Below are 27,500 nucleotides of genomic sequence, written 5' to 3'. Positions count from 1 at the left end.
AAAGTAGAAAGGAACATTGTGAAAAAGTAGCGTATTATTCTGTATAATAACCAAGTGCAAATGAAATTAAAAAAATAAGTAAGCATATATTAATTACTTTGATTTCTGAGAATAAAATCTAATATTTCCATTTAAATTGGTTACCAATAAGGTATTTAACTCTTCCAGCAAAATCTGTTTAATTTTTAACACTTAGATACTATTATACATAAAAATCATGTTTATACGAACTCTCTATAGGAAAATTTTTTCCTAAATTTTTAATGCTTTTTTTAATTTTAATGAAGTTTCAACCTCAATAGTTAAAAAATTTTTTAATTTTTTAATTTTTTTTCCTCATTTTGACATTTGATTTTTATAAAGGTATGCATGTCCAGAATTAAGCATTTCTCATCATTTAAAAAACTAATCATATAGAAAACATATTTTAATCTATTCATTCAATATAATTTACAATATGCTCAATGCATGAAAAAAAAAATCAACACAACAAAATATCAATATTGCTTTATTCACAAGCATCAATGGTAATATTTAACAAGGACATTTTAAGGAGATTTATGTTTAGAATGAGAAACAATTTTATGCTTAAGGAAAAGCTTTCTTATAATCCTTTTTATTAAAATTTCTGATTGGCATTTATTATTCAGGTTCTCTTGGCAGCTGCTATTTGTACTAAAACTGGAAAAGGTTTTGTTTCTTTTATTGTATAAAATCAGTCAAATTTTTTTATACTTTTGTAATATACATAAAATTTATTACACTTATATTACCCTACCAGTTATTGGATTTTATAATTCTCTATTTTCACCTTAGCTTTGCTATCACGACAATTTGTGGAAATGTCTCGTTCACGAATTGAGGGACTTCTCTCTGCATTTCCTAAGTTAATGAATACAGAACAGCAACACACTTTTGTTGAAACTGAGAGTGTGAGATATGTTTACCAACCATTAGACAAGCTCTTTATGCTACTTATTACAACAAAAGCTAGTAATATTTTAGAAGATTTGGAAACTCTTCGATTATTTTCTAGAGTGGTAATAATTCTTTGTTTATTAGTCACTCTCAAACAAACTCTAAAAAGTTCAAATTAATCAGTGTATAATTGTGTTGCAGTGAGAACAGAAAACTTTTTTTTGTCTAATAATGAAAACTTTTTTCAAAATGGCAGAAATAAAAAATCAACATAAAAAATTGAATCACCAAATTGAAGTTATGGTTTTGCATGAAGAGTTGCTAATTTTCAAAATCTTTTCAAAATTTTTTTCAATAATTCATTTATCAACTGATATATTTTGTAATAAACTGCAAATATAAATTGTATAAGTATACAATTTATATTTTAAACAAGCAATACTGTTTGTTTATTATTAATAATGATTTATTAATGAGTTTAAATTGAATTCTGTTATTTAGTTCACATGTATACTTTTGTAATTCAAGTAATTAGAGTTTATTATATTGTTCAGGTTCCAGAGTACTGTCGAGTTTTGGAGGAAAATGACATACTAGAAAATTCATTTCATCTTATTTTTGCATTTGATGAAATTGTTGCACTTGGATATAGGGAAAATGTTAATTTGGCGCAAATTCGAACCTTTATTGAAATGGATAGTCATGAGGAGAGAGTCATTTTGGCTGTTAGAAAGGTATAGTTTTTACCAGAATAATAATACATAGCAGATGCATGATTGTATTAACAGTCAGAAAAAATGTATGCACAGTGATAAACTGAGCCATGCTAATTGTGAGTTATATTTACCCATGTGTGGTAAATTGTTAATTTTAACATTAAGTTTTTCTCCGCAGCATTTGTGAACTGAGCGCATTAACTTTTTTTTTTATCATGTTAATCATAAAAGACTAAAAAATAAAATTCTTCTAAGTAATGCACAATGATGAATTGAGCCATGCTAATTGTGAGTTATGTTTACCTATGTGAGGTAAATAGTTAACTTTGACACTAAATATTTCTCTGCAACACTGTTGTAAACTGAGTGCATTACTTGAGAAAGTTTAATATATCTTTTACTAAAAATTAAACAGAATTTAAATTAAGTACAGTGTATTTTAGACTCAGGAACTTGAGGCCAAAGAACAAATGAAGAGGAAAGCAAAGGAGCTTCAAGCTGCTCGGATTTCTTCTGGAAAAGGACGCAATTTCTTGTCAGGATTTTCTGGAGGAAATGCTAGTACTCAACAGCCTCAACGAACAGATAACATTCCAGCAGTAATTGGTGACCTAGCACAACCTCAAGAAATAAGTGCCTCAAAACCAGCCTTCAGTTCAAAGTTTGTAGTACTGTCTATTAAACTAGATTTCAAGCAGAAGTTTATCCTGAATTTATATATATATATATATATATATATATATATATATATATATATATATATATATATATATATATATATATATATATATATATATATATATATATATATATATATATAAACCGCACAGGAAAAAATGGCAGAGTCACATTTTGTAATTTTTTAATTTTATGCCCTAGATATAGTCATAAATAGTATGTACTAAACTACTTTTCAAGTAAAAAAACGGGAAAAAAAATTAGGAAAGTTAGAGAAGAAAAAAACCTTATCCAATGGAAAAAGAGGCAAAGTCCATTGTTTACAAAGAAAAAAAAGCTAAGTCACAAAAATTAATGTGATAATTAGCATCATGTGAATTTTATGACAGTTTGAAACATAATGAAACTAATGATGATCCACTAGATGAACTTCCAGACAATTAAATAAATTAGAAAAATTTAAGAAAAGAAACTAATTCTTTGGTTTCCTTTCTTAGCAAATCAAAATTAGTTTTTTATTTCTTATAATGCAAACGCATTTTTTGTATTTTTTTTTTTTTTTTCTTCTATTTTCCTTTTGTACTTTTGTTGTTTTGTTAATTTTTGTTGTTTTCTTTGTGTAAGTTCTACTGAGTCTGCTCAGCTTTGATAGGTATAATTAGTTGGGGTAAGGTATAATGGGCTAGGCATTGCTCTGACCACAAAATCTCTTAGTAAGCACTGGCAACAAAAGCTGATGAATGCTTTTCCACTGGCTCTATGATCAATTTGTTCCAACAGCTACTTTATTATCTTACAAAATTAGTTTAATAAGTCTTCAGTTGAATTTAAGAATATTAACATTGGAAAAAAAGTAAAATGTTCAAAACAACGGAAAAAAAAGCAGAGTCCATTATAACCCTACTTACAAAATATTCTTATAGCTATTAGTATAAAAGATTTAGGCAATAATTCTGTACAGTTAGACTGTGAATTGGACAATCTCCTAACAAAAATAATGACAGGGATTCTTTATTTCATAATTACTATTGCAGATGGTTTCAAACTTTAAAATTTAAATAACTCTTAACTACAAAAGTTTGACTTTGCGGTTTTTTCCTGTGTGGTCTTCATATATATATATATATATGTATGTATATATGTATATATATATTACAGTGATTATTATTTAAAAGCTCTCTTTTTTTAGACCAACTGGTAAAGGCAAGGCAATGAAATTAGGTGGCAAAAGTAAAGATATTGACATGTTTGTTGATAGGCTAAGAGAAGAAGGAACTGGTATGTGGTGTTTCAGTCATTTGCTTTTTTATGATTTTTAAATATCTCAATTTCATTTTATATTCTATAAAATAAATATAAATCTCAATTCTGTCCTATATCAATAATAAAAGTAATCAGCATTCATCCCATATTTTTTAGCCTATCTTTTTGTGCTCTCAATAAACTGTTTCTAAAAGTCATATTTCTAAAAGTCATATTTTAAAAAGTCATATTTCTAAAAATTAAATGCTGAAATCTCTTTATTTATCTCAATTACCTAAAAGAAAAGTTTTCTTTTTTTTGTGTGTGTGTGTTTTTTTTAGCATGAACCAATATTTTAAAGATATTGTTTTATTTTGGTGTTGTTTTTAAAAAATAGAGGTTAGCTCTACATCATCAATAAAATCAACTTCAAAGGCTCCACCTGTAGCAACAACACCACAATCAAGGTATCAAAGTTTGTAAAAGTAAATTTTACTCATTCAAAGCAAAAGTTTAACGAAAATTTTTTAAAAAAGAAAAGAACTTTGTCTTGTAGTGTTCACTTAAAGTTGGAGGAAAAAATATCCCTTACAGCTGGTCGACATGGTGGCCTTCAAAATATGGAGGTTCGTGGTTTAATCATGCTGCGTATCACAGATCCTGCGGTAGCTAAAATTGAGATTGTACTGGACAATAACTCTTCAAAAGACTTTCAAATGCAGGTAAGCTACAAAAGTTTCTGCAAGATTATACGTATCAATAAAGGTATCATCTTTTGAAATAAAAAGATATCACTTATTCAAATTTAATTTTATATGTATAAGTGGTTCAGAATTTTTCTTCGTTAGACTCACCCTAATGTTGACAAAAAATTGTTTACACAAGATGCTGTTATTGGGTTGAAGCAAGGCGGAAAAGGATTTCCTTTAAATAATGAAATCGGTGTCTTGAAATGGAGGCTACAAACTAAAGAGGAAGAACAAATTCCTCTTACAAGTAAACATGTTTCTGTTGATTTAATTTTCTAAATTAGTCGAGGAATCATAAATTTTAAATAAGAATCATAAATATGCATCTGTAACCTTTTTTTAGTTAATTGTTGGCCTAATCAAAATGATGGTGAATGTGATGTAACAATTGAATATGAACTGCAATCAAAAGGATTGGAATTAAATGATGTCACAATATCTGTACCTGTTCCGTATGTTTTACTTTTTACAATGAAATTTAATAAAATTTACTTATGCATCAATATTTAAAAAGAAAGAAACAAGAGACTTCTTTTCTTTTAAAATTAAATTATACAGTTTGCCAGTTGAACGTTTATCCATAAACAAGGATTAATGAAATCAGATTATCTTGTTGTAAACCACTTTTTTGTTAAACCTCAATCAAATGTGAATGCTGAAGCTCTGTCTTGCTGAAATATGGATTGCTTTTGGCATTAAAGGGTTGTGTGTTTTCAAGTAATTTATTGAAAGCTTGTTGGTTAAGCCATTGCACAGCTCACATATACCAAGGCCTTTATACCTAACTTGATTATGTTACTGTGTCTTTTTGGTTACAAATACTGTTGATTGCATTTCTCTTTAACAGTTACTGTTGGCTTTCTCTGTAGAAGTAATTTTACAAATTATTACTTTTATTACTTTAGCTACTATCCAATTTAGCCCAATTTTCATCATTTTATATTAATCGCTAAATGTTAGTTGTGGCTTTTTGATTGCACTGTAGGATGTAGGTACCAATTCCTGTTTTGTTTTATTGTTTTTGTTACAAGCAAATTTATTTACACACAGGACAGCTTTTTGAAGATCTGAACTAAACAACCAAAAGTTGGATTTTTACATTTTCTATGATTTTGTTGCGGATCTTTTTTTTTTTCTCCTTTTTTTTGTTGCTTGTCATGACCGTTGAGCCTTTGTGGTCTCAGAATAAAAAATATGGCAAGTCCTCTTTGTCAGCAATCAGTTTGGATCTTTTAAATTTAAATCAGAATTCAGAAACAATCTTTTTATTTGGCAGTTTGCACTTTTTGTAATGACTTTTTTGGCATTCAATCCAGTAAAATTTTGTACTTGAATTCTAACACTGGTTTAATTAAATCTGTTCTTAACATGTTTAGTAAGTAAAAGTCATACAATTAAAAGTATGAGGGATTTTTTAATTTATTTTTGTAATGTTTATAGCTGTCTGAAGTCTTTTTGTGCATCTAGTTAGCAAACATCTATATAATTCATGTCACTTTGATCCATAATCTTCATCATTTTTTACATCTTAACACTACATCTTTGCCACAATGTATTTGTTGAGCTGAGTGTCTATTACTTGATAAAGATGCAGTTTGACGTTTCCTGATCTATTAACATTTCTCCTTTTGGCATTATGGCTGAAAATAAACATGTCATGAGGTCTTTTACAGTCCTAATATTTATGTATAACACGTGAATTTGTTATTATCAACATTTTCTCAATATATACCACTATACTTATTCACAAACAACACAATATTACGGCTGTCTGTATAATTTTGTGGAATCTAAAAGGGTATAAATTATATATTTGAAATAGTAAATAACCAATTTAAAAAAGAAATAGAAAGGCTCTTAGTTATAAAAGACTGTTTAAATTTATTTAACAATTCTAATTTAGTAATATATTTTATTAATTCATAATCCCCCAAATTTTAAAGCCTTTTTTATAGTTTTGTGGAGGGCTGTTTTGTTTTTTTTAAATTTAATAAGTGTTTGAATTTTAAAGATGAAAATAACACATTCAATTAGTTAGCCGGTTTGTCACTTGTGATCTTCAATAAAGTTTTTTCTTTGTTTACTTTTTAAGTTTATTCAAATTTAGAACCGGTGTTGGCGCACCTAATGTAGGAGAAATCGACGGTGAATATAATTTTGACGCTAAAAAGGGAGTTTTAGATTGGAAGCTACCTGTCATCGATGCCTCGAACCCTAATGGTAGTTTAGAATTCTCCATCCCCAGTCAGCCTGACGATTTCTTCCCTGTTAACGTTTCATTTTATTCGACTAAAACCTTGTGCGATATACAGGTACAATTTTGAATATGTAGTGAAACTTGTATTTTATCTAAATGTTATGAAAAGAAGAAACGAAATTTGCACTGTTATCTTTAGATCAAAGAGGTTCATCAGTGCGAAAGTAAATCGCTTGTGAAATTTACACAAGAGCGCTCACTAATGGTAGACAAATATGAAGTTGTGTAAGCGCAGTGTTTATTTAAAATTATTTGTCGATCATATCCCAAATGAGGCCATACTTTGATTCGCTTACTCGCGTCACCTTTTGCTCGAAGTTTTGCAATCAGCTTAGTGATGTTTTCACATTGTAAATAATTTTTAAAATTTAAATGCAATGGATTTTCGCAAATAAATGCGTTAAGAGTAAAAATAGTCATATGGTCGAAGTTTTAACGATGTGCGGGTCTTCATAATTTGTATGATAATGAGATCAATTAACTTATATATCGTGTTTTTTTAATTTTTGGTGGGAAGGTTAAGAAATTATTTTAGTGTAGTACTTGTCTTTTAAATATATTGATACATAATTTCTCTGTCGCTGAGGATCTAAGGAAATGCTAAAATATTTTTGATTTTTTTGATTTCAAGATAAATGTCTAGAAAATGTTTGATGTTTTGCAATAGTAATGCGGTATATTTGTCAACAATCCGCAATAAAAACGTGTGGAGTTCAAGTATAGAACTTAAGCTATACAAAGGGAATTGCGAAACCTATTGTGGTCTAAAATGTTTGCAAACGAGTTCTCTAATTTGTTTTTTTAAATTATGCGTTTTAATAGTTAAACGTATTGTATAATGGAAACAAAACTTACAAATTAACTCTTCTTGCCGTCAAATTAAAATAACAAATTCATAAAAATGTTGATGGATACTAAAAAGCATCGTTGTTACCCTATATATTTTAAATTCATAACTAGTCATAAAAGGCGTGATGTAGTCGTTTCATTTTTTTTACTCGTTTTTCAAAAGTTATTTCATCCCACGCCTTAATTTTTTTTTCTTTCACTTTTCATTTTTAATTTTTACGTTTCCAAAGTAATGTTAAATCTCGTATTATCTACTAATGTTAAATTAAATGCATTAAGAACTGTGGGCATTTACCTTTAAAGATTTAACGCGTAAAGTTTAGTCGATAAAGATGTTTAACCAGCAGCTTGTTGGATAAAGATTTTGGGGATTAAGTTCTACGCGTTAAATCGGAATAAAAACTTGTGAATGGACTGTTTTGTGATACCTCCACCAGGGATGTCATTTCATGATGCTTCCACTAGAGATGTTATTTTGTAATGCCTCTGTTGCGTTAAAAAAGTTAGTCGTTAAAAAAGTTTATTAAATGTGAAATCTGCGCATGCGCAAAATCATTAAAACTTTTTTAACGCCTTACGGCGTTAAAAAAGTTTGCCCGTTAAAAAAGTATTCAAAATGGTACCGTCAACCGGGGTAACTTTGGTCGCCGGGGTGACTTTGTTGACCGGGGTCAATTGTTGATTTTTTTTAAATTCCTAAAATTTAACAAAGATAACATGTTTTAATTTTGTTAGAGATACCAACAATATATATCGACTATTTTATCAACAATTTTGGTATATCAACAGTTTTTGTGAATATAGCACGGTAGTTTCGCAATGGACATTTATTATGCGCAAGCGCATTACGTAAAAATAAATTGTGCATTTAAAACTGTTTTTCCACTAGCCTCGAAAACGGAGAATTTAAAGGTATTTTCAATCTTTCATATATAGGATACTTAAGTATTAAATCTCACTAATGAACTTTTTTTTTTATTAACATACGTTTTTGTAATTAGAAAAAATCAAAAGTAACAAAAAATATGTCACGCCTGAAGCTTTAATTTACCTGTAAAGTTGACCGAGATTTCATCGCGGATTTTACAACCATTTTTATTCCTTAATAAAACCTACGAAGATCGATTTTTGAAATATAGTATTATATATCATTGGAAAGAATAAAAGTTAAGCTATAATATCTAACACAGCATTTTTACCAGTCATTTTTTTACATAAAGATGTGCAGCTAAGAAGATGAATAATATTTCGATATTTTTTCACTAATCGTAAAACAATATGGCTGACTTATTTCGACAATATCTTAAAGTAACTTTACACAAACATATTAAATATATATATTTGTCATAAACTTTACAACTTTGTTATGCAAAATCATTTTATTATACATAAAACATAAAATTTATTATGCAGTTTTCTTTCTTCGAGGGATGATGGGCGGTTTTAATGACTTAGCCATTATGTTATTTCTTATGAAATGGTCTCTCATAATACTTTCTAGTTTTCGTATACCAGACATGCTCGAGTATATTCTTTCGATATTATTAAATTCTGCATGTATACTCTCACCACCTTGCTCTCCATATAATCCAAGACCTACTCCCCATGTGCTCAAAAATACTCCCATGTGATTCTCTAACATATGCATTTTGGGAGTTATTGATTCTTTTGGCCAAGTGCTTCGAAAAAACTTCATTAATTCACATACTGCTATTTCTACAAAAAAAACTTAACTAGTAAATGTAAATAAATAATGGAAAAATTTGTCTTTAAACAATAATTTATTAAATACTTCTTATAATAGTCAATAAACTTACCAAAACTCTTGATTTTTTCTTCGCTGAATAAATGACATGAGTTCATTTCATTGTGACACTTAGAATAGTTGTTAAACAAAATATTGAATTTTCGTTGTATGTTAATCGCCTCTACATGAATTGGATGTTCTTGATATTTTATATGATTGAAAACTACTAGGGGAATAGAGTCACATAACTTTTTTATGTTATCAACCTGAAAAACAAAACAAAAATCATTTGTGTGACAAAAGTTTTTATTATATGCATAGGCTTTATATGCATAAATACGTATATGGATTGCAATATATTTGATCAGGAATGTTAATTGGAATTTATAATTTAATGTAGAGATTGTAAAAACCTGCATAACATGCATAACAAATTTTAACAGACTTTATTTCATGAAAATACAGATTTATATTTTCATACCATACCTTCAACATTTTATGAACATGATTTCCTATGAATGAGCAACTATGATATGCTTGACGTTGCACTCCACACGACTGTAAAACAGATTCAATTCCTTTTCTTATTGGCCCAATTCCTTCTAATAATTCAACTTTACAGCATTCTGCAATTTGTGCCTCCTTAAAAATTAAATATAAATATTGTACAAAAAATCCAGATAATACACTCCATAAATTAAAAAAACAATGCTCTAAAAATAAATAATTATTTCCAGTACTATTTAATAAATACTTTTTCTATTCTCTTTGATCTTAACAGTGCAATTCTCTCTGTGTACATTAACCGCAAGTAATCTGAATTTTCAGGGTTACGAAGTACTTCAATGACACTTGTATCTTGAATAAGAAGAATTTTATTATTTATATCATCAATCGCATATTTTAACTGGTTTATCTCTACTTGCTTTTCAACATATTTGTCAAATTCACTTGAGTCAAGGCGTTTATCATTTATTGCAAGAAATCCAGCTAGTTTGATATCAAGAAGATGACATTCAGTTTCTAACATGTGAAAAAATTTTAGAAATATTCCCAATGAGATGTGGAGAGCTGGTATTGCTATCTGTAAAATGATTTAAACAATCCCATATTAGTTAGGTGTGTTATAAAAGATATATATATATATATATATATTATATGCATTTAAAGTTCGACAACAATTTATACACACCTGTTCAATTGGTACATCAAACAATGGCTCATCAATTACATTATTGAATTTTTTTGCATTTTTAATGTTGCCTCCATCATTTTTAAATCGTTTATAATCTGATTTCAAAGTTTGAAGCGTTCTTAAATTGATTTGTCGATGCCGATCTTCAGTATTCAATTGCATTTCACTTGATGTAATCTCACAGAATAAGCAGCAATCACGACCTGTTAAATAAAATTACATAACTTTTATGTTCTTTTTACAAATAAGTTATTTAATTTTTATAATTTTTGCAATTTCATTTTTAGTAATTTAATCTAGAATACAAGCTTAGTGAATACAAAACTTAAGACTGACCAGTTGCTCCTGTGATGCCATAGATAGCACACAGAAATACATAATCACCAAACATAAACACTCGCAAATTCTTATCCCTAAAATTACAATTTTTAAAATTGATTTAAAATTTTTTTTTATTTCAAACAATATTTTTATAAATCGAAGAGCAAATAAATTTTGGAAATATTTAATTATTAACCTCCATTTCATTGTTTGAAGCTGTCTAATTTCATCTATGTGTCTTGAGAGCCCAATTTTAAGGTTTGCTCTATAGTCTTTGGCCTCAAATATATTGAAAACTGTTGTATTATTCTTAGAATTAGGTTTAGAAACATTAGCTATCTGATAGCTCATTTTAAATGAACCACCTCCATGGTCGCCACCAACCTTTACATGTATTTCACTAGGATTTATCTTTTCATACGTTAGTTGGTTATATCTACGATAATAAAGAAGAAATTGTTTATTTATAAAACAAAGAATAGAATTTATACAAATTATTTACAAAAAACTTAAACATATTTTGAACTTACTTTTCTAATTCATCCAGTAACTTGATTAAATGGGATGGTAAATCATTAATATATGCTGTAGGAGTATCTTTTATTTCAAAAGTTCCTTTTTCATTTTTGAATTCAAACAGAAATTCTTTGTTTTCAACAATCAAATCATCACCTGACCAATATTTTGAAACTTTTTGCTGATTAGAAAGTGACGGTAGTTTGACATTTTTTGTGTGGAAAAATCTGAAATAAAGATATTTATAAATAAATATATATGTGTGTGCAGAGCCGGATTAACATCCTCGGGTCTCGAAGTACTTACCTAATCATTTTTTTCATCTTTTCCCAAGGTAAACCACAATCTGTCTTTAGTGATACAATATCTTCTGACCCTATCTGAACTTGGGGGATGTTTGCTTTTTTCAGTATATCAATTTTATCATTTTTACTAAAAGAATTAAGCATAATTGCTGCTTGATTTATTCTTGCTTTTTTTGCTGGTCCTGCATTTTCAATAAGTGATTGGTGTATTTGATTTTGACGCCTTCTAATAGTTTTCTGGCTTATACTATTTGAAGTTTTATAGATCTTTGAAGTCACTTTAAACTGTATAGCCTGTTAAAGACCAATTATCCAACTATAAACTATTCTTTAAACTATTATTTTTTTATATTGAATATTTTAATTTAAAAGTAAAAATAGCTTACCCGCGGACCACCTGAAGGGAGTTCAAAGGAATGTGATTTGTTTTTTGCCATTTTCAATTTTGCAAAGTGAGCAAATGCATAGCCTAACTCTTTAGGGATTTCACAATTCTCATTTATTTTATATATCTCTGTAACTGTCAATGAAGAGCTAGACAATGGGGAACTATATTGTGATTTGTTTCTAACTTTGCATGTTTGTTCATGTTCTTCTTTATAGCTTATATTTTTTGCAGTAAATTTTTCTTTGCATGTATTATTACAACATTTTATAATTAAATTCTCAAGTATAGTTTGCATTGATGTTGCCTTTAAGATACTACCAAGAGTTATATTAGAGGAACATATTGTGCATTTAGTTTCTGTTTCTAATTTTCCAATTATGTTTGGAAAAATGCATGTTGCACAAAACAAATGTTGACAATTATTAAGTAATACAGGCTTATGTAACAATCTTTTACAAATGTTGCATAAACATAAATCTTTGTGTGGATTATCAGCTACATCGATAGAATCATGAAATAAACGAGGCAGTCCAGAAAAACTTTCCATTATTTTAAAAATTGACTCTCTTGTCCAAACAACTTTGTCATTTAATGGTGGTCTTCCACACTGCTTTTTTTTCTTCCTACCAGATTTTTTCAAAAAGCATATGCATCTTTCAACGAAACAAGTTTGTGGCCATTGACTTAAACTGAAATTAGAGGTTGTTCCTCGCTGTTCGATATTTCTCAAGTGTGTGTAGCATTTCATGCAAATTTTAGGTGGGTGGGTGTCCATTCTGTCTTCTTCTAACTCAGTGAAAAATGCCCGATCAATTCTAATCTTTATATTTTTTGTGTTAATTGGATCATTGCCGATATAGTTTCCACATAGTCTGCACAGTTTCATAAGACATGATATGTGTTTAGTAGCAACAACAGTAGACATTTTTAGATTGGATACCGTACTTCTTTAATCCAATTATTTGATAACTTAAAAAAATGACTGGTTAATAAGATTAGTGTTTTCTAATAGAATTTAGATGAGAGTTTTAGAAACCGTTTAGTTCTTGCTTTCAAAAATTGAATTAAAAAAGTTAAAGAGTTTAGAAAAAACATAAAATTTAAAAAATAATACTCTTTATTACAGCTCCTGAAAGTTTGTTAAAAAGCAATCGAATCAAACTTTTTTTTAATTATCCATAATATTTTGTCATTTGACTATCTTATGTAACTTTGCAACACTAAAAAAAACAAAATATAATAGTTTAAAAACGTGTTCCTATTTTCGGTATCTCAAAGTACAAATCAAAATAATTGTAAATATCGAGAGGAAAACAAAAAATCTCCGGAGACGCATGCGCACTATAAATGTCTGTTTGGTATCAAGATTAAAACGACCGTGATAGCACAGTTACTTCGTAGACTACATTGAGTTTATTTTGGCATTTTTTGACACTTCTGATACATTTATTGAACCATTTGAATTCTTAGCCGGTGAAAATGCCGAGGAAATATAAGCGAAAGCGTGGTTCAAGAGCATATGCAACTTCATACAGTCAAGAAACGTTGTCCAATACTATAAAAGAATGTTTAACTGGAAGAATAAGCGTGAGAAAGGCTAGTCGACAGTTCGGAATATACGCTTCCCATTTGCTTCAACCGCTGGACGTTGCTGTTTTCCGTCCGCTAAAGATAGAAACGCGCATCAAAGGATCAATACCAAAAAATCAGTTCCTCGGTCTTCTTGCTCTACTGCAACGTCAATTGAAAAGCGATAATTTGAGATTTGACTTCAAGGCTAGTGGAATATTTCCCTTCGATAAAGAAATGGTCATGAAGCGTTTGCCACAGGTTAACAAAGGCATTGGAGGAGGTACCGGTAGTACTGTTAAGGAAGTATTCAATGAAGATATAGAAGGTCTATTAGTGAAACATTGTGGACAGGATGGGAAAACAAATCGCACCAGAGGGAAATAGATCACACCTGGCAAAGCGATAACACCGCAAGATCTGGTGAATAACACAACTCCTACCACATCAAAGAATAACAATAACACAAAGAATAACAATAACACCAAGAATAACAGTAACACCAAGAATAACAAGAAAAGGGCAAGAGTTGAACAAGTGTCATCATCCTCAGATTACGGTAATGACCTACTAGAAAATGACTTTTAATGACTTTTGCACAATAACAGGGAGCTAGTTGCGAAATTTTTTGTCTATTTAAATGTTCTTTTCATGTTTCTCTAAGTGTTTAAAGACTGATGATTTTTTAAAACTCCAAAAAGTGACCAGTGTTACCCCATACCAGGGGTATTATTGATCAAACATGATAAAAACCTGGGGTAACATTGGTCACTTTTCGGCGTTTAAAAATAAATATTTGTAATAAAAAAATTAAAAAAATAAATATAGAGGCCTAAAGCCAAGACCTATAATGTTATTACCACAAGAGAAAACTGTAAAAAATTAATAAGATTCAGAGATGTTTAAGAAAAACTGCCAAAACTGACCAAAGTTACCCTGGCTGATGATACTCTTTATTTGCGCAACCCTCAAATCCACAACAGAATATGCTTTGAAATTTTGATTAAGGCATTGGGAGGCATTTTTTTTTATTTTTGAGCAAAAGCTCTCAAAGAAAGTTTCAATTATTTTTTCCAAATTTTTTTCCCCGAAATTTTCTAATTCTAAAAAGTTATACAATTTTCATGACATTTTTTTTTTCATTTGACCTCCTCACAGTATCAAAGCTTTTAAACTCCTAAATAAATTATATTTCATGAAAAAATAGAACATAGATACTCCTAAAAGAATTATACTATACTAATTACAATAATATATACAAAATCAAATATTTTTAATTTCTCATATTATAGTTCAGAAATATTAACATTTCACCATGAGCTCCTGTTAAGCTATTTCTCTTTGCAGTATACACATTTCCACCAATACTAAAAAGTCTTTCACTCTCCACAGAAGATGGTGGGCAGCTTAAATACTTTAAAGCAAGCTTTGCTAATAGTCACATTTTGGTTTTCTGTGATTTCCACCACAACAAAAGATTGCTTTCTTTATCAATAAGGTCTTCATTTGAGTAGAGTTGAATTTTGTTTAATAAAGTTTCATTTGAAATTAAAGTTTGTGGTTGACCGATTTATTTAGAATTAAATCCTACAAGTTCTTCGAAGCAATTGTCAAAATCCATTTCTACTATATCTTTCTATTCATTTAGTACTGTACCATTATTTTCATATTTTGAGTCAATATTTTCAATGTCACAAGCTGCAGACTGATCATTTTCAGTAACTTTGATGTTTTTTATATTTTCATGGGTTTTAATAAGCTGAATGGTTATGTTCTCAGTACTTGTTTTAGCAGCTGAAAAGGTGTTTTCATTTTTGAACATTTTTAATTTGAATCTGGGATCAAGAAATATTGACAAGATGATGTTATAGTTATTAGTATATTGTTTGAAACTATTCTCCATTGAATTAGTTGTCATCAATTAAAGCTTAATTAATGAAATGTTTCAAAAACTGTGTTTGTGGTATAATATCTGAGACAATAGAATTTCTTTCACTCAAGCGAACTCTTGTTTTGGGAAAATCTTTTAGCAAAACACAAAACTGTCCAATAATCATCCATTTGTTTGCATTTAATAAAGGAAGCTTACCATTTTCAAGTGCATATATGGTTAGAGGTTTCCTTTGTTCATAAATTAGTTCTAACATATGACAGGTACTATTCCACCTTGTTGGAACATTTTGAATAAGTTTGTGCTTAGGAACATTGTTTGCTTCTTGAAGAGCTTTAAGTTTAGGGCAGGCTTGGGGAGAATGGCTAAAATGCCCAACAATTGAATGCCAGTTTGCAATGACATTCTTGACAACTGTTTGTTCAAAAATACACTCATTAATTACTAGTTGCAGTGTGTGTAAAAAACAAGGCATACTATCATATGGGCTATCTTTTATAGCCTTAACAATATTTGTACCATTATCTCTAGCTATTAAATGAATTTTTGAAGGTGATATTTTAAATTTAGCCATAATATCTTCAATCAATTCAGTAATATTTGCTGCTGTATGCCTCTCAGGAAATGGAACTACTCTAAGTACAACAGTTTTCTGATTAAATGTATTGTCTAAACAGTGACCTGTCAGGCTCATGAAGCTTTCATTTGAACTACTGGTCCATATATCAGTAGTAAAGCTTATAAATTCAGCAACTGAGTAAACATGGACAGCCATTTTTAACATAAAGTATAAAATAATTTCATCAACTGAGTAAACATGGACAGCCATTTTTAATATAAAGTATACACTAATTTTTATTATTTTACATACCCTAATGAAACAATGCAACTTTTTTAACGTCTAATTTCATTCCCTAACGAACGCTTCTTTGACCATACTGCGCATGCGTAAAGCATGCGCAGAACTATTTGTTAACTTTTTTAACGACTAACTTTTTTAACGCAACACCTCCACTAGGAATGAAATATGGTGAAGTGTTAACGTGCGTATTTACCCTTATGACTCAATACTGATAATAGTTCATATGAAAAAGAATTAGCTTGAAACTATGTGGAATCATCAACTTTCAACACCAAATGTTTTGTTATACAGAACTATAGTGTTGGAGTTTTAAATTTTTCCTGAATCTAATCAATAAAAATAACCTTCTATTGGTTAATTTTTTTTACCTATTTTGTTATTGTAAATAGCTTATGATCAAGTGAAAAATAATTGTATAGTAAATAGAATCAAATAGGACGCACTGTTCTTTGTTTAGCGAATTAGATTTTTTTTTAAATTCTTTTTTTTTTTCTTTTCTAAAGAAAAAAGAAAAACCTACTAAAACCAAGATTTTTTTTCTGAATAAAAATTACAGAAATCTTTTCACAGACCAAAATTTTTGTTTAAAAAAAATGGTTTGAAAATAAGGATTTTTTTTTTTTAGTAAGTTTAATAAAAATAGTAAGCTTAGTATAAAAGAGATAATGTAATAGTAAGCTTAGTATAAAAGATAATGTAATAGTAAGCTTAGTATAAGAGATAATGTAAAAGTAACCTTAATAAAAGAGATAATGTAATAGTAAGCTTAGGATAAGAGATAATGTAGTAGTAAGCTTAATAAAAGAGATAATGTAATAGTAAGCTTAGTATAAAAGATAATGTAATAGTAAGCTTAGGATAAGAGATAATGTAAAAGTAAGCTTAATAAAAGAGATAATGTAATAGTAAGCTTAGTATAAAAGATAATGTAATAGTAAGCTTAGGATAAGAGATAATGTAAAAGTAAGCTTAATAAAAGAGATAACGTAATAGTAAGCTTAGGATAAGAGATAATGTAATAGTAAGCTTAGGATAAGAGATAATGTAATAGTAAGCTTAGTATAAAAGATAATGTAAAAGTAAGCTTAGTATAAGAATTAATGTAATAGTAAGCTTAAAAGAGTAAGGGTTTAGTTTTATTAGTTTTTTAAAGAATTCTGAGGAAAAAAATAACCGACAACTACATCGGTATTTTAAGATAAAACGAATTTTCTGAAGTTTGTTAACATTGAATTCTTTTTGGGTTTAAAATAACTAATCTTTTGGTGAGTTTATATCTATACATAAATTATTTTATTTACACATAAATTATTATATTTACACAAAAGTTATTTAAAACTTGTTATAAATCGGAGTTTTTTTTCCGTGGAACACTTTGAAATGTTGGAACATTAAGTAATGCGAGGTATTGAATTTTTTTTTCTGGAATCATAGATTTGTCTAAATATATAAATTATTTTAAATTCCATTCAAATGACTGATATCGATGTTTGTACTTTATTCGTTACTGTTCGTTGTGAAAACGGTGCGCCACCCCCTGATCAGAACCGTTTGAGGGGACAGAGGGCGAGATTTTGCCCAAGTCCTCAGGCTGAGTGAGAGCTAACCAATTTAAGTGATGAGAATAGAGATTTTTGTTGATTGCGATGTGCTTTTTTATAAATAGACAAGTTTGAACTACTTTCTTTAAATTAAATAACTTTTATGAACTTTTTTTTCACCACACACAAAAACCAAAAAATCTCAAACAAAATTTTCAAGAGAGGTGGTGACCAGAAAGCTTCTCCTTGCTTTTGCAGGAGCTCCTTGGCTACCTGAGTAAGTTGGACCGGATCTCACTTACATCCTGATATATATTTATATAAACATGCAATTAAAGAATTATGAATTTCAATAAGAATTTGTCACTCACACCTACATAAACAAATTTAATTGGTCGGTGGAAAATTTTCCCCTTAAAAGGTAATTATTTTTTCCAGTAACGTTGGACGTTTTTATTTGTGTCACATCTCAAAGTTCAAGAAATCATGTGATAACCTCTAAGTCAGATTAAATAAGACTGAAATAAATTTTAAAACAAACCTCCATTATCCATGCTTAATTTATCCATCATTAGAACAAAATCGTGAAAAAAAACTCAAAATCCTCGCACATGTCTCACCATTACTAATCTAGTCAGGAGATGTTGAAATCTAGGGCATTAATGTAAAAAGGGTGGATTTGGTAAATAAATCCTCCGATTCTGATAAATGTGATGAAGTTGATTAAATTGAGAATTTCAAAACAGATGACCTAATTTTCTAATTAGGTCATCTGTTTTGAAATTCTCAATTTAATCAACCAAAAATATTCGGCAAAATTTTCATAATTTTGGCCCTTAATTACGATGGTCTACACTAATCTTTATCATTTTTCGGGTGTCTATTGTGTGGCTGAATTCTTTCTATTGAACAAATGTTGTAAAAACCACGATTATTAAAATGCATAAATTATAACAAAGTAAAAGTCTTATGACGGAGGCGTAGAAAAAGTCCCAGAAAATGTAAATTAAAGTTAAAATGTCATCCGTAACCTTCATCATCCAACATGACACTGGTTAAATATATAAAAGCTTCGTTAGAGTTACTCTTTTCTTGTCATTCAATGCGCGTCCTACGAGTTTACGCGTCCTACGAGTTTATAAAATAACGATCTCTTCTTTGTACAAGTTTTTCACAATTTTTTTTTTTAAAAAAAAGTTAATAAATAAAAGAGTGGAACGAGTTTACACAACTCGCTCCACGTTTATACGCGGCTGTTATTATGGGTAAATTTTTCGTTTAATTTACAGTTCTTTTGCTGCTTTACCACCCGTTTTAAGCTCATTAAAAGAAATTGCTCGAACGCAATTTAGTTTTCTAGCTTTAATACAATAGCTCAGTTAAAAGGAAAGCTAATGATGCGATGAAACCTTAATGATGTTCAAAAGTTTAAAATAGAATCGGCATTAAAAACAATAAAACGTCAATTTCATTAATATTGTATTTACCTTAGACTTCAGAAAATACAAGCCCCTAAACTTAATAGTATTCTAAACTTAATAGTATAGTATATATATAAAAAAAACTCATTAAGTTAGGCATAAAATGCTTAGAACTAAAAATAATCCTCTTTTGTAACACAAAGACGGATGTTAACTTTTCAACTCTTTGTGCAAAGCAAAAATGCCCTACAAATCAACTCGAAGAAAGTCGCCTTTGCTATTCCTATGCGATCTGCAATTTGAATTCAGCCTCGCGAAATGTAATGTGACGTAACTCGCGAAATGTGACGTATCTGGCAAAAGAAAAGCACTAAAAAAATCAGTTTTCACCGAGTTTTCATTTTTCTTTTTTTTTTTTTAAAACGTATTTTTCAGTTTTTTGTTATCTTTTCTAAGTAATTTATAAAAGAATGACACGCCGTGTAAGAGAAAAACGCGGATAAGAGTAAAAGAAGTTGCGAGCAATAAAACAGGCGGTAAACACTTTTTCACGCTGGTTGTCATGCTCAACAAGTAGTTTGTAAAATTAAGTAATCTGCGGATGAAACTTCCGTCGCTAAGTTTCATAAACACCTATACAAAGAATTTTTAAAAAAGAACACGAACAAGCCTCTATTTCACTTTTATTTTGAGCAAAGCGGAATAACATGCGCTACATTATCTTTGTAGTAATAACGTATTTAAAAACGTTTTTCTTATACCTATAGACGACATTGAAACTATTGGGTCGGCCAATCATCTCGGAATTTTCCAATCAATATACCGTGGTGTGACTTAACAAAGTCCTATGCTTTAAGAAAGTCCTAATTAAAGAAATAACAAATTTCGTATATATAAAAGAAACACTTGCGGAAAGTAACTTTGTTGTTTTAACTAGATATTTAGTTAGATAAAATAACTAAATTTTTTTCTCTAAATTTTTTATTTTATATATACGAAATTTGTCATTTCTTAAATTAGGACTTTCTTAAAGCATAGGACTTTGTTAGGTCACACCACGGTAAATGACTAAAATTTTTTCAAAAAAATTTTTTTTTTTAAACCACACTTAAGTTGTCAGTGATTTGATGCGTTCAATAGGTAAGGGACATTTGATTTTTTTAACAGCAGCCAATATTCGGAAAATTGATACTCGCCGATTTACCTTCTGTATAAAAACTTTTTGTGGTAGACGAGGCTTTCAGCTGCTTATATTGTATCATCTGCATTTTTTGTGGTAGATGAGGCTTTCGACTGCTTATATTGTATCATCTGCATTTTTATTACATTAATGGTGCTTTGGATCGTAATTTATGCTCAATATCAAATCGATATGCAAGTCTGAGAAAATAAAATTTAAATCAAACCGTTTCAAAAAAGCAGGGAACAACAGGATGGACCTTATAACATTAGATGGGTTTGGTAATATTTACGCTAGTAATTTATGTTAAATTTAATATAATTTATGTTAAACTTAAAATAGATTTAAAATTAAAATTGAAGTCGATTGAGGAAGGATATATTGTACTTACTGTTTAGTTTCTAACGCATTTTCAACACACACAAATAAGAATAAGAGGCTCTTTCTTTTTCATTTTCTTTGTATAAACAATGCGTTAAACAATATTAAGATAAGCTGGGTATTTACAACTTTACGAATATACCATTGTTTTATAACACAGAGAGCATTCTGCACATTAATCCGTTCATAAAAATACTCTTTACTAAGTGAAATTTTCATTCCTCAAATACATAAAAAATGTTTCGAATTTAATAACTCGGTGCACACAAGACATCGCAAGACATGAGAATTTTAATTGCGTGCTTTTTTCATCAAGAAAATATACAAACCTAGCAAACTAAAATTTACAGCAATTTCGAATATAATTTAATATAAAAAATTTGTCCACAGATATTAACAATGATGAATGTTTTATTTGATTTTTATTATTATTATTTTTTTTAAATATAAACGTATCGCGAAGAGCGTTAATTTAAAGTCATTCGCGCGATGCGAAAAGCAACCTGACCGTCGAACGCACACACCAAACCATGAAGATCAAATAACCATGCAGAATTTCGTAATACACATTCTACGTGAAGCATCTTATTAAAGGATTTTTATTTCTGCGGGAAATAAAAATTGTTTCTTTAACACCTTTGCTGTCACGATGAGACTGTAATACATAGTCTCTTAGTCCTAAGATGCCATTTTGCCCGATGTTCAATTATTTAAAACCTAAAACTCCTCTCTGTAGAAGTTACATTCTTCATGACATCTTCATTTACGAACGAAGAACTAAACTATTTTATACACAGGTTATATCAAGTGAAGTGATATCTAGAGAAGGAATTGTTTGCAAAGCCGGTTTAAAATTCGGCGAAACAGGAAATGCAGCGGCCTGTGTACTAATATTGTCTAACTTTCGTTTTCGTTGATTGTTTTTTTCTGAAATAACTTTTTCACTCGTCTTATCCACTGGAGATTTCTTCTTGTTACTTGATTGTGTAACAAGGAGCAACGATAAAGACGGGTTAAATTTAATAGAGAGGATGATGGCAGCTTGTATAGACAAAACCCTTTGCTGTTTTTTTAAGCCGTCAAACATGTCCCAGTAAATGCTATGCTCCCAGAGATGCTTCTTAACGCACACTTTACTTTTATAGTGCTTACCTAAAAAATTCCAATTAAGTTAAAAGCAAACAAACATTTCAATTACATTAAAGAAAAAAGAAAAGAAAAGAAAAGAAAAGAAAAGAAAAAAAAAAAAAAAAAAAAAAAGAAAAAAAAGACCAACTTAAAAAATAAACCCCAAAAAACAACAAGAAAAAAACCTAACATATTTGCTTATTACGTTTCAAAACAGCAGGGTGTCAAAATCATACCTAATATTGAGTTAATAAACAAGCAATGGCTGAAGTTCATATTTCACAGAATGAAAAGTGAAACTTACGAGCTATTTATATTATAATATTAATTTTATACACTATGTGTAAGCACACGTTGTTATACATAGAGATTATGTTAAGCCAACAAAGCACAAATATATAAAAATATAATTGTGATAACTTTACAACAAACTGTTTATATGGTTAGAATATTACTTAGGAAAATTATTAAATAAAAAAAACAACAACATGTATTTATGTATATAACGTTTGGTACGTAATAGTAAAAAAAAACCCCAGATAATTTACTTAGATATATAGACAGTCACGAAGAAGATATAATCAAAACTCCATTAAATTGCTTACCACAAATAACACACGCTACTTCTTCAGTTTCTTTTAGATCATAATCTTGAAAAAGTTCTTTTATACTATCCAACTCCAAATTTCGTATTGTGCTCGTATCCAAAACATGATTAGGGTCGTTTGAACAATTTGATTCCTCACGTATTTTTTTCGAATGTGGACTACCAAGAAAAAGCTCGTTTTCGACATTTAATTCAGTTGCAAGCATCTTGAAAACTAATATAAACTCGTGGATTAAAAGAGTCAAAATTTTAAAAACTTTAAAAAAGCACGGGCGACTTCTAAAAAAATGTCAAGAGCAAAAAAAATATTCCGCAACACGAGGAGAATTTTTTTTTTAACGTAAAAAATAAAAACAACAAAGAACACAATCAAATTTGATTGGATAGCTTTTGCAGCTGCATATAAAGTGAAACTTGCTGATTGGTTTAAATTACTAGACTTTAGTGGAGAGTACGAAACAATGAATGAACTTTTTTAGCCAATCAAAAAAATTGCCGTGATACTTTGGCGCGGAATATTAAAGTATTTCTTAAATTAAAAATAAGCTTAATCATTTAAAGCAACTCTAAATATATTTTGAGAGTAGTGCCCATGTTACAAATTCTGACCACATTAAGTAATTAAAGCGAATATCACCTTCAACGGTTGGTTCAAAGGAACTGTTGATATTTAAATTGATAAGAATCAGGCTCAGACAACATTATATCGAATAACTAATAATTCAAGATACGATATTAGTTATAAAAGCAAACAGCGATAAAACAATAAAAATGTATACATTATATGTATATAACAAGTGAAATTTAAGGTATAACATAAATATACGACGAATGCAAGTAAATTGTAAGAATCTTTGAAATTTTTTTCTATTTCAAAATTTAAAAAGTTACAAAGAAATTTAACTAACGATCATTTAAAATTACATTTTTTAATTCTTTATTTGGTATCGTATAAAAAAAATTAGATATATATATATGTATAAAATTGTTCCTAATCACCACCGCTCAGAGGGTCATCAAAGATAGAAGCCGAAACAACGTTTAAGCTTGACTTAACGGGGCCTTTCACAGCTTTCTTCTTTAATTTTGTAGTTTTCATTGGCTTCGAAAAAATATCTACAAAGAGAAATGTCGAGTGTAAAAACGAATGTAACCTGTTTAATAGGAGTGTTGGAAGCACATCAAGGCTCAGATTTGTTAGAATTCTTTAAGAGGTTATATTTTTAAACTATAGGTGTTAAATTTTTTTAAAATAAATAAACTCTGTTATTTTATTATGAGTGTAAAAGAATGACGCATTACTTTTTTTTTTTTAAAATAAAACCAAGGTATTGGGTAACTTAGTTATTATGAGACCTTTTTTCGTATTTAATCAAAATTGCATTATATTGAAAATATAACCGATTAAGTGACCAAATGCAATGATTTACATCCTGTATGAAAATTTTGTGGAAAAATTTCGCTCGTCAACAAAAAGATACAAATCGACGTGTTTACGAACTGTATTAAATTCTTTTCCTAAATACAATCGTAGTGGATTATATATAATTCTTAATGAAAAGCATTCCTATACCCGATTTAAAAGCTCCGGAGCCATGTTACAGCGTAATTTAATTGATGTTTGGTAGCTGATTTTATCCAAAAAATATTAAAATAAAAAAAAAAAAAAAAGAAAGAAAAAAAAAAAAAAAAAAAAAAAAAGAAAGAATAGGATTCGATATGAGAAACTTAAAGAATTAAATAAAGAAGCGAGCATAATAGTTTCTGGTGTTTCATTCAGAGAATGTTAAAAAGATACAAAGAAATTATTCGATAGATGAATAAAACTCTTTTACGAAGTTGATGATAACATGTGTTGAATGTTTTGTTTTGAGTATTGACCTCAAGATACGTCGTTTTAAAGATTACCGTAGTAATAAAAGAAATATCACACTTTTATACATAATATATGACAATACGAAACACGCAGAAACTCAAAACGTTGTGGAAAATTATAGCCTCAAGTAGACGGATAAAAAAAACAAAAAAACAACGCCGAGATTTACATCATTATTCTAAGCGGAAGTTTGTCAGCTCAGAATTTTCAAGGTTTTTTTTTTGATAACGTGTGCATATTTGTAAGAATAAAAGTTCCAATTGAAGATTTTCAAACGAATTCTCCAAAAACGACATGCTATCAATGTAATTTAGGAATATGTTTTGTAAAAACCCGCGATAAAATATCGTTGAGCTTATGTAAATTAACAAAACAAGAGCAGGAGAAAAAAAAAAAAATTACAAACAAGTTAAGACTTCAAAAACAGCTTGATAAAGATAACATTTAAATGCCAACGGTTTTATTACTTTAACAAAAGGAATGTTTATGACGCCATGAAAACTAAAAGCTTTTTATTTTGTATAAATTTTTTTTCTTCTTTTTTTTTTTTTAAAAAAATGTTTATATTGATACGAAGATGGCTTATAAACCGAGAATTATTTCAAACCCAACGAGACTAAAAAGTGACTAAAGTTTATTCAGTTAAACTGTTTTCCAAGTAAACTTTCGTATTTCTACAATTTTTAAGCAGTCAAAAATGAACTGTCTTATTGCAAAATGGCTAAGAAAACGGATTAACTGTTTGTACAAATCGTAATGTTTGCCGCCGTTCGAAATAAAATTCCCATTATATGTCCAAAAATGGTATTATCAAAATATTTAAGATTGATTTTTTTTTTTAAATCTGTCTTCAAATAACTCCAAATAAAAAAAATGCTCAAGTGTTCTCTCCAGTTTTAATTCTAAATAATTTTAATAGTTTAGACACCTTAAATGCAAGAAGCTTAAGGTTAAATTCAAGAACTTTCGACTAGCAAAAAAAAAAAAAAAAAATTGGATAATTTGCTTTTACACAAATGAAAATCATAAACGACGTTTATTTACTTAAATGGAAATTCTTGAGTTGTTCGTCGATGAGTTTTTGATGATGAGACTCAAATTAACACAGACTGTGTATTGGGTTCTTTGATTAAACAGTTTAAATTTTCTCTCGGCCGACTTAAATTCTCCATCACAGATGAAGCATCTAAATTCGCTTCTGTCTTCAGATCGAATGAGTCATGTTGGAGCCAGCGTCAGAGATGGAGTGTGAAAAACAGTTAAAAACTCATTACATATTATTACAAACATTCCATCTCCGATTTTTGGATTTCAGTAGTTAAATATCATTAATAAAGAAATATTTGAGCTTTAGTTTAAATTCTTATAGTCATTTTTAATCCGAAAAGACGCTAATTGTATGGAATGTTAAAAACAAATGCTGAATGAGAACCTCGATAATAAGTCCTTTGCTCATTAAAAATCAACAATACTTAAGAAAATATGGTTTTAATAATTTAAAAAAAAATTTTTTTTATCAAAAAACAAAAAAATTATTACAAAGCTTATCATTATTAAAACGAAAAGCTTCAAGCAAGTTAAAGCATTTCCTCTCTTTCGTCTTATTTCCTTAAGAATGTTGAAATTGATCTACACTGCCATATATCTTTAAGATAAAATCACAAATTTTTTTTTTTTTAAATCTAATTGGCTAAGATTTTATCAAAGCCATTTAATCTTGTTTGAAATATTGTTAGCCGTGCCAAATATATACATATACATATATACATATATGTATATGTATATATTTGGCACGGCTAACAATATATATATATATATATATATATATATATATATATATATATATATATATATATATATATATATATATATATATATATATATGTATATATGTATATATGTATATATGTATATGTATATGTATATGTATATGTATATGTATATATGTATATGTATACATATACATACATACACACACGCACACGCGCACACACACATACATACATATAAAGAAGAAAGCTTACCATCGTCATCGTTGCTTGGACCAAAGATATCCCATGTATCTTTTTTATCTTCCTTCTTTATTGTGGATGAAGGAAGAATGTCATCAAATATTGATCCAGCTTCGTCGCCAAATAAATTTGCTTGAGGTTGTTTTTTGACTCTTGGTGTGTTTTTCTTTTCGCTTGAAACGATTTTTTCAACTTGGTTTTCTCTTGAGAATAATTTGTCTTTCTTGTTTTCATCAGCAGTCTATTGTTAGTAAAAAAGTTTTAAAGAAATAGAACAAAAAAAAACATAGCACGTGATCAAAATTAAAAACCATTTTTATAGCTCATTAAGTTAACTTTTTGTCGTGTTTTGATCAGGTTGAACAACAAGATTCGTTTGAATTTTCACAACAACAGAATAAGAAAACTATATAATTTTTTTTTTTAATTTAGAATTCTTAGAAAAGTTTTTAGAAAACATTTCTTTTAAAAAGTAAAAAAAATGTTTTTAGTATATTTTGTTTTATAAATACTCTTTCCCGAGCAGACAAACAAACAAAAAATCCAAACCTTTCCTAGGTTTCCTTCGTTCATTTTACTGGAGCTTTTTATCGGAGAATTAAACAAATCATTTTCTGAAGAAAAAATATCTTCTATAACTGCTGTATTTTTTTTTAAAACATCCTTTTTAAAAAACAAATCATCAAATGAATCGGACGGAGGGGTCTCTTTGGATAGAGCATCTACAAAGTCAATAGAAGCATCAGTCGCCGCTTTAGTTTTATGGTGGAGAAAGTCATCAGTGGATTCCTTTTTTAAAGATCCTTTATCTGTATCGCGAAAGATGGTGTCTTTAATTACATCTTCCCTTGAGAGTATAGAAGAGTCATCATCTTCAAATAAGTCATTATTTTTGAGTGAAACTTTTTGCTGACCTTGTGGCGACACAACGTTGACAGAATTGGGGGAAAAAGGAGAATTCAATATCTTAAAATTTTCATCTTGTCTCGAAGAATTTTCTATTGTGTTTGCCTTAGTTAATTTATCATCAAAAGAATCTGTTTTATCTGAAGTTTGGTGTGGTTTTCGTGATGGAGGTCTGCGATTTACATTACCTCGTACTCTTGTCTAAAATAAATTGTTTTCAAAATACAGATACATAATACATAATT

The 27,500-nt window shown here is 28.9% G+C and overlaps 5 protein-coding genes across 9 annotated transcripts in view; 1 reads left to right on the top strand and 4 right to left on the bottom strand.

Annotated features, from left to right (window-relative positions):
• The window catches only part of LOC145191821 (coatomer subunit delta-like), a 7,651-nt gene extending 552 nt beyond the window's left edge, over positions 1–7,099 (top strand). The window contains exons 2-12 of the mRNA XM_080069007.2: positions 651–690; positions 817–1,040; positions 1,473–1,652; positions 2,078–2,295; positions 3,502–3,590; positions 3,952–4,021; positions 4,111–4,276; positions 4,403–4,550; positions 4,647–4,755; positions 6,411–6,615; positions 6,700–7,099. Coding sequence (XP_079925133.2) covers positions 651–690; positions 817–1,040; positions 1,473–1,652; positions 2,078–2,295; positions 3,502–3,590; positions 3,952–4,021; positions 4,111–4,276; positions 4,403–4,550; positions 4,647–4,755; positions 6,411–6,615; positions 6,700–6,789 — 1,539 coding nt within the window. The 3' untranslated portion in view covers positions 6,790–7,099. The remainder of the gene's footprint in view (positions 1–650; positions 691–816; positions 1,041–1,472; positions 1,653–2,077; positions 2,296–3,501; positions 3,591–3,951; positions 4,022–4,110; positions 4,277–4,402; positions 4,551–4,646; positions 4,756–6,410; positions 6,616–6,699) is intronic.
• Positions 7,100–8,694: 1,595 nt separating this feature from the next.
• On the bottom strand, positions 8,695–13,234 carry LOC149882423 (uncharacterized). 4 transcript variants are annotated; one of them, XM_090066698.1, is made up of 10 exons: positions 11,880–13,234; positions 11,495–11,787; positions 11,203–11,415; positions 10,869–11,108; positions 10,688–10,764; positions 10,349–10,554; positions 9,911–10,240; positions 9,643–9,798; positions 9,227–9,422; positions 8,695–9,125 (listed from the first exon to the last, which is right to left on the bottom strand). In XM_090066698.1, the coding sequence occupies exons 1-10, from the start codon at positions 12,804–12,806 to the stop codon at positions 8,815–8,817; spliced, it is 2,949 nt and encodes a 982-aa protein (XP_089922824.1). In that variant the 5' UTR covers positions 12,807–13,234; the 3' UTR covers positions 8,695–8,814. The 4 variants fall into 4 exon arrangements, 3 of the variants coding, with proteins under 3 accessions (XP_089922824.1, XP_089922826.1, XP_089922825.1); XM_090066700.1 differs by lacking the exons at positions 11,495–11,787; positions 11,880–13,234 and having other exon boundaries at positions 10,869–10,951; positions 11,038–11,108; positions 11,203–11,251; XM_090066699.1 differs by lacking the exons at positions 8,695–9,125; positions 9,227–9,422 and having other exon boundaries at positions 9,911–10,014; positions 11,880–12,947.
• Positions 13,235–15,378: 2,144 nt separating this feature from the next.
• LOC149882422 (zinc finger BED domain-containing protein 4-like) lies at positions 15,379–16,116 on the bottom strand. The gene has a single exon (XM_090065938.1). It carries the CDS (start codon positions 16,114–16,116, stop codon positions 15,379–15,381), a length of 738 nt encoding a protein of 245 aa, XP_089922064.1.
• A 4,671-nt stretch (positions 16,117–20,787) lies between these two features.
• Positions 20,788–23,299, bottom strand: LOC145191822 (uncharacterized). Its single transcript, XM_080069008.2, has 2 exons — positions 22,460–23,299; positions 20,788–21,878 (listed from the first exon to the last, which is right to left on the bottom strand). Exons 1-2 carry the CDS (start codon positions 22,665–22,667, stop codon positions 21,514–21,516), a joined length of 573 nt encoding a protein of 190 aa, XP_079925134.2. The 5' UTR covers positions 22,668–23,299; the 3' UTR covers positions 20,788–21,513.
• Positions 23,300–27,500, bottom strand: part of LOC145191814 (uncharacterized) — a 22,644-nt gene continuing 18,443 nt past the window's right edge. For both annotated transcript variants that reach the window (XM_090065997.1, XM_090065998.1), the window contains exons 25-27: positions 26,899–27,456; positions 26,362–26,590; positions 23,300–23,577 (exon numbers count right to left, since the gene is read on the bottom strand). In XM_090065997.1, coding sequence (XP_089922123.1) covers positions 23,453–23,577; positions 26,362–26,590; positions 26,899–27,456 — 912 coding nt within the window. In that variant the 3' untranslated portion in view covers positions 23,300–23,452. The remainder of the gene's footprint in view (positions 23,578–26,361; positions 26,591–26,898; positions 27,457–27,500) is intronic.

This window comes from Hydra viridissima, unplaced genomic scaffold (genome assembly GCF_058129835.1).
Source record: "Hydra viridissima isolate aposymbiotic clone 2 unplaced genomic scaffold, HvirCarnegie_v1 scaffold_11, whole genome shotgun sequence".
In the NCBI taxonomy this organism is placed as follows: Eukaryota; Metazoa; Cnidaria; class Hydrozoa; order Anthoathecata; family Hydridae; genus Hydra; species Hydra viridissima.
The sequence above is the reverse complement of the archived record's forward strand: the minus strand, read 5'-3'. Positions and strand labels throughout refer to the sequence as shown.

Bases quoted from the DNA above. Each gene is read 5' to 3' on its own strand.
- LOC149882423 (XM_090066698.1), bottom strand. From the start codon at position 12,806: ATGTCTACTGTTGTTGCTACTAAACACATATCATGTCTTATGAAACTG. The intron at 9,799-9,910 runs GTATTTATTAAA...TTAATTTTTAAG, and splicing joins GATCAAAGAGAATAGAAAAA to GAGGCACAAATTGCAGAATG. The intron at 9,423-9,642 runs GTATGGTATGAA...TTTGTTTTTCAG, and splicing joins ATGTTCATAAAATGTTGAAG to GTTGATAACATAAAAAAGTT.
- LOC149882422 (XM_090065938.1), bottom strand. From the start codon at position 16,116: ATGGCTGTCCATGTTTACTCAGTTGCTGAATTTATAAGCTTTACTACT.
- LOC145191822 (XM_080069008.2), bottom strand. From the start codon at position 22,667: ATGCTTGCAACTGAATTAAATGTCGAAAACGAGCTTTTTCTTGGTAGT. The intron at 21,879-22,459 runs GTAAGCAATTTA...GGAATTTTTTAG, and splicing joins AGTAGCGTGTGTTATTTGTG to GTAAGCACTATAAAAGTAAA.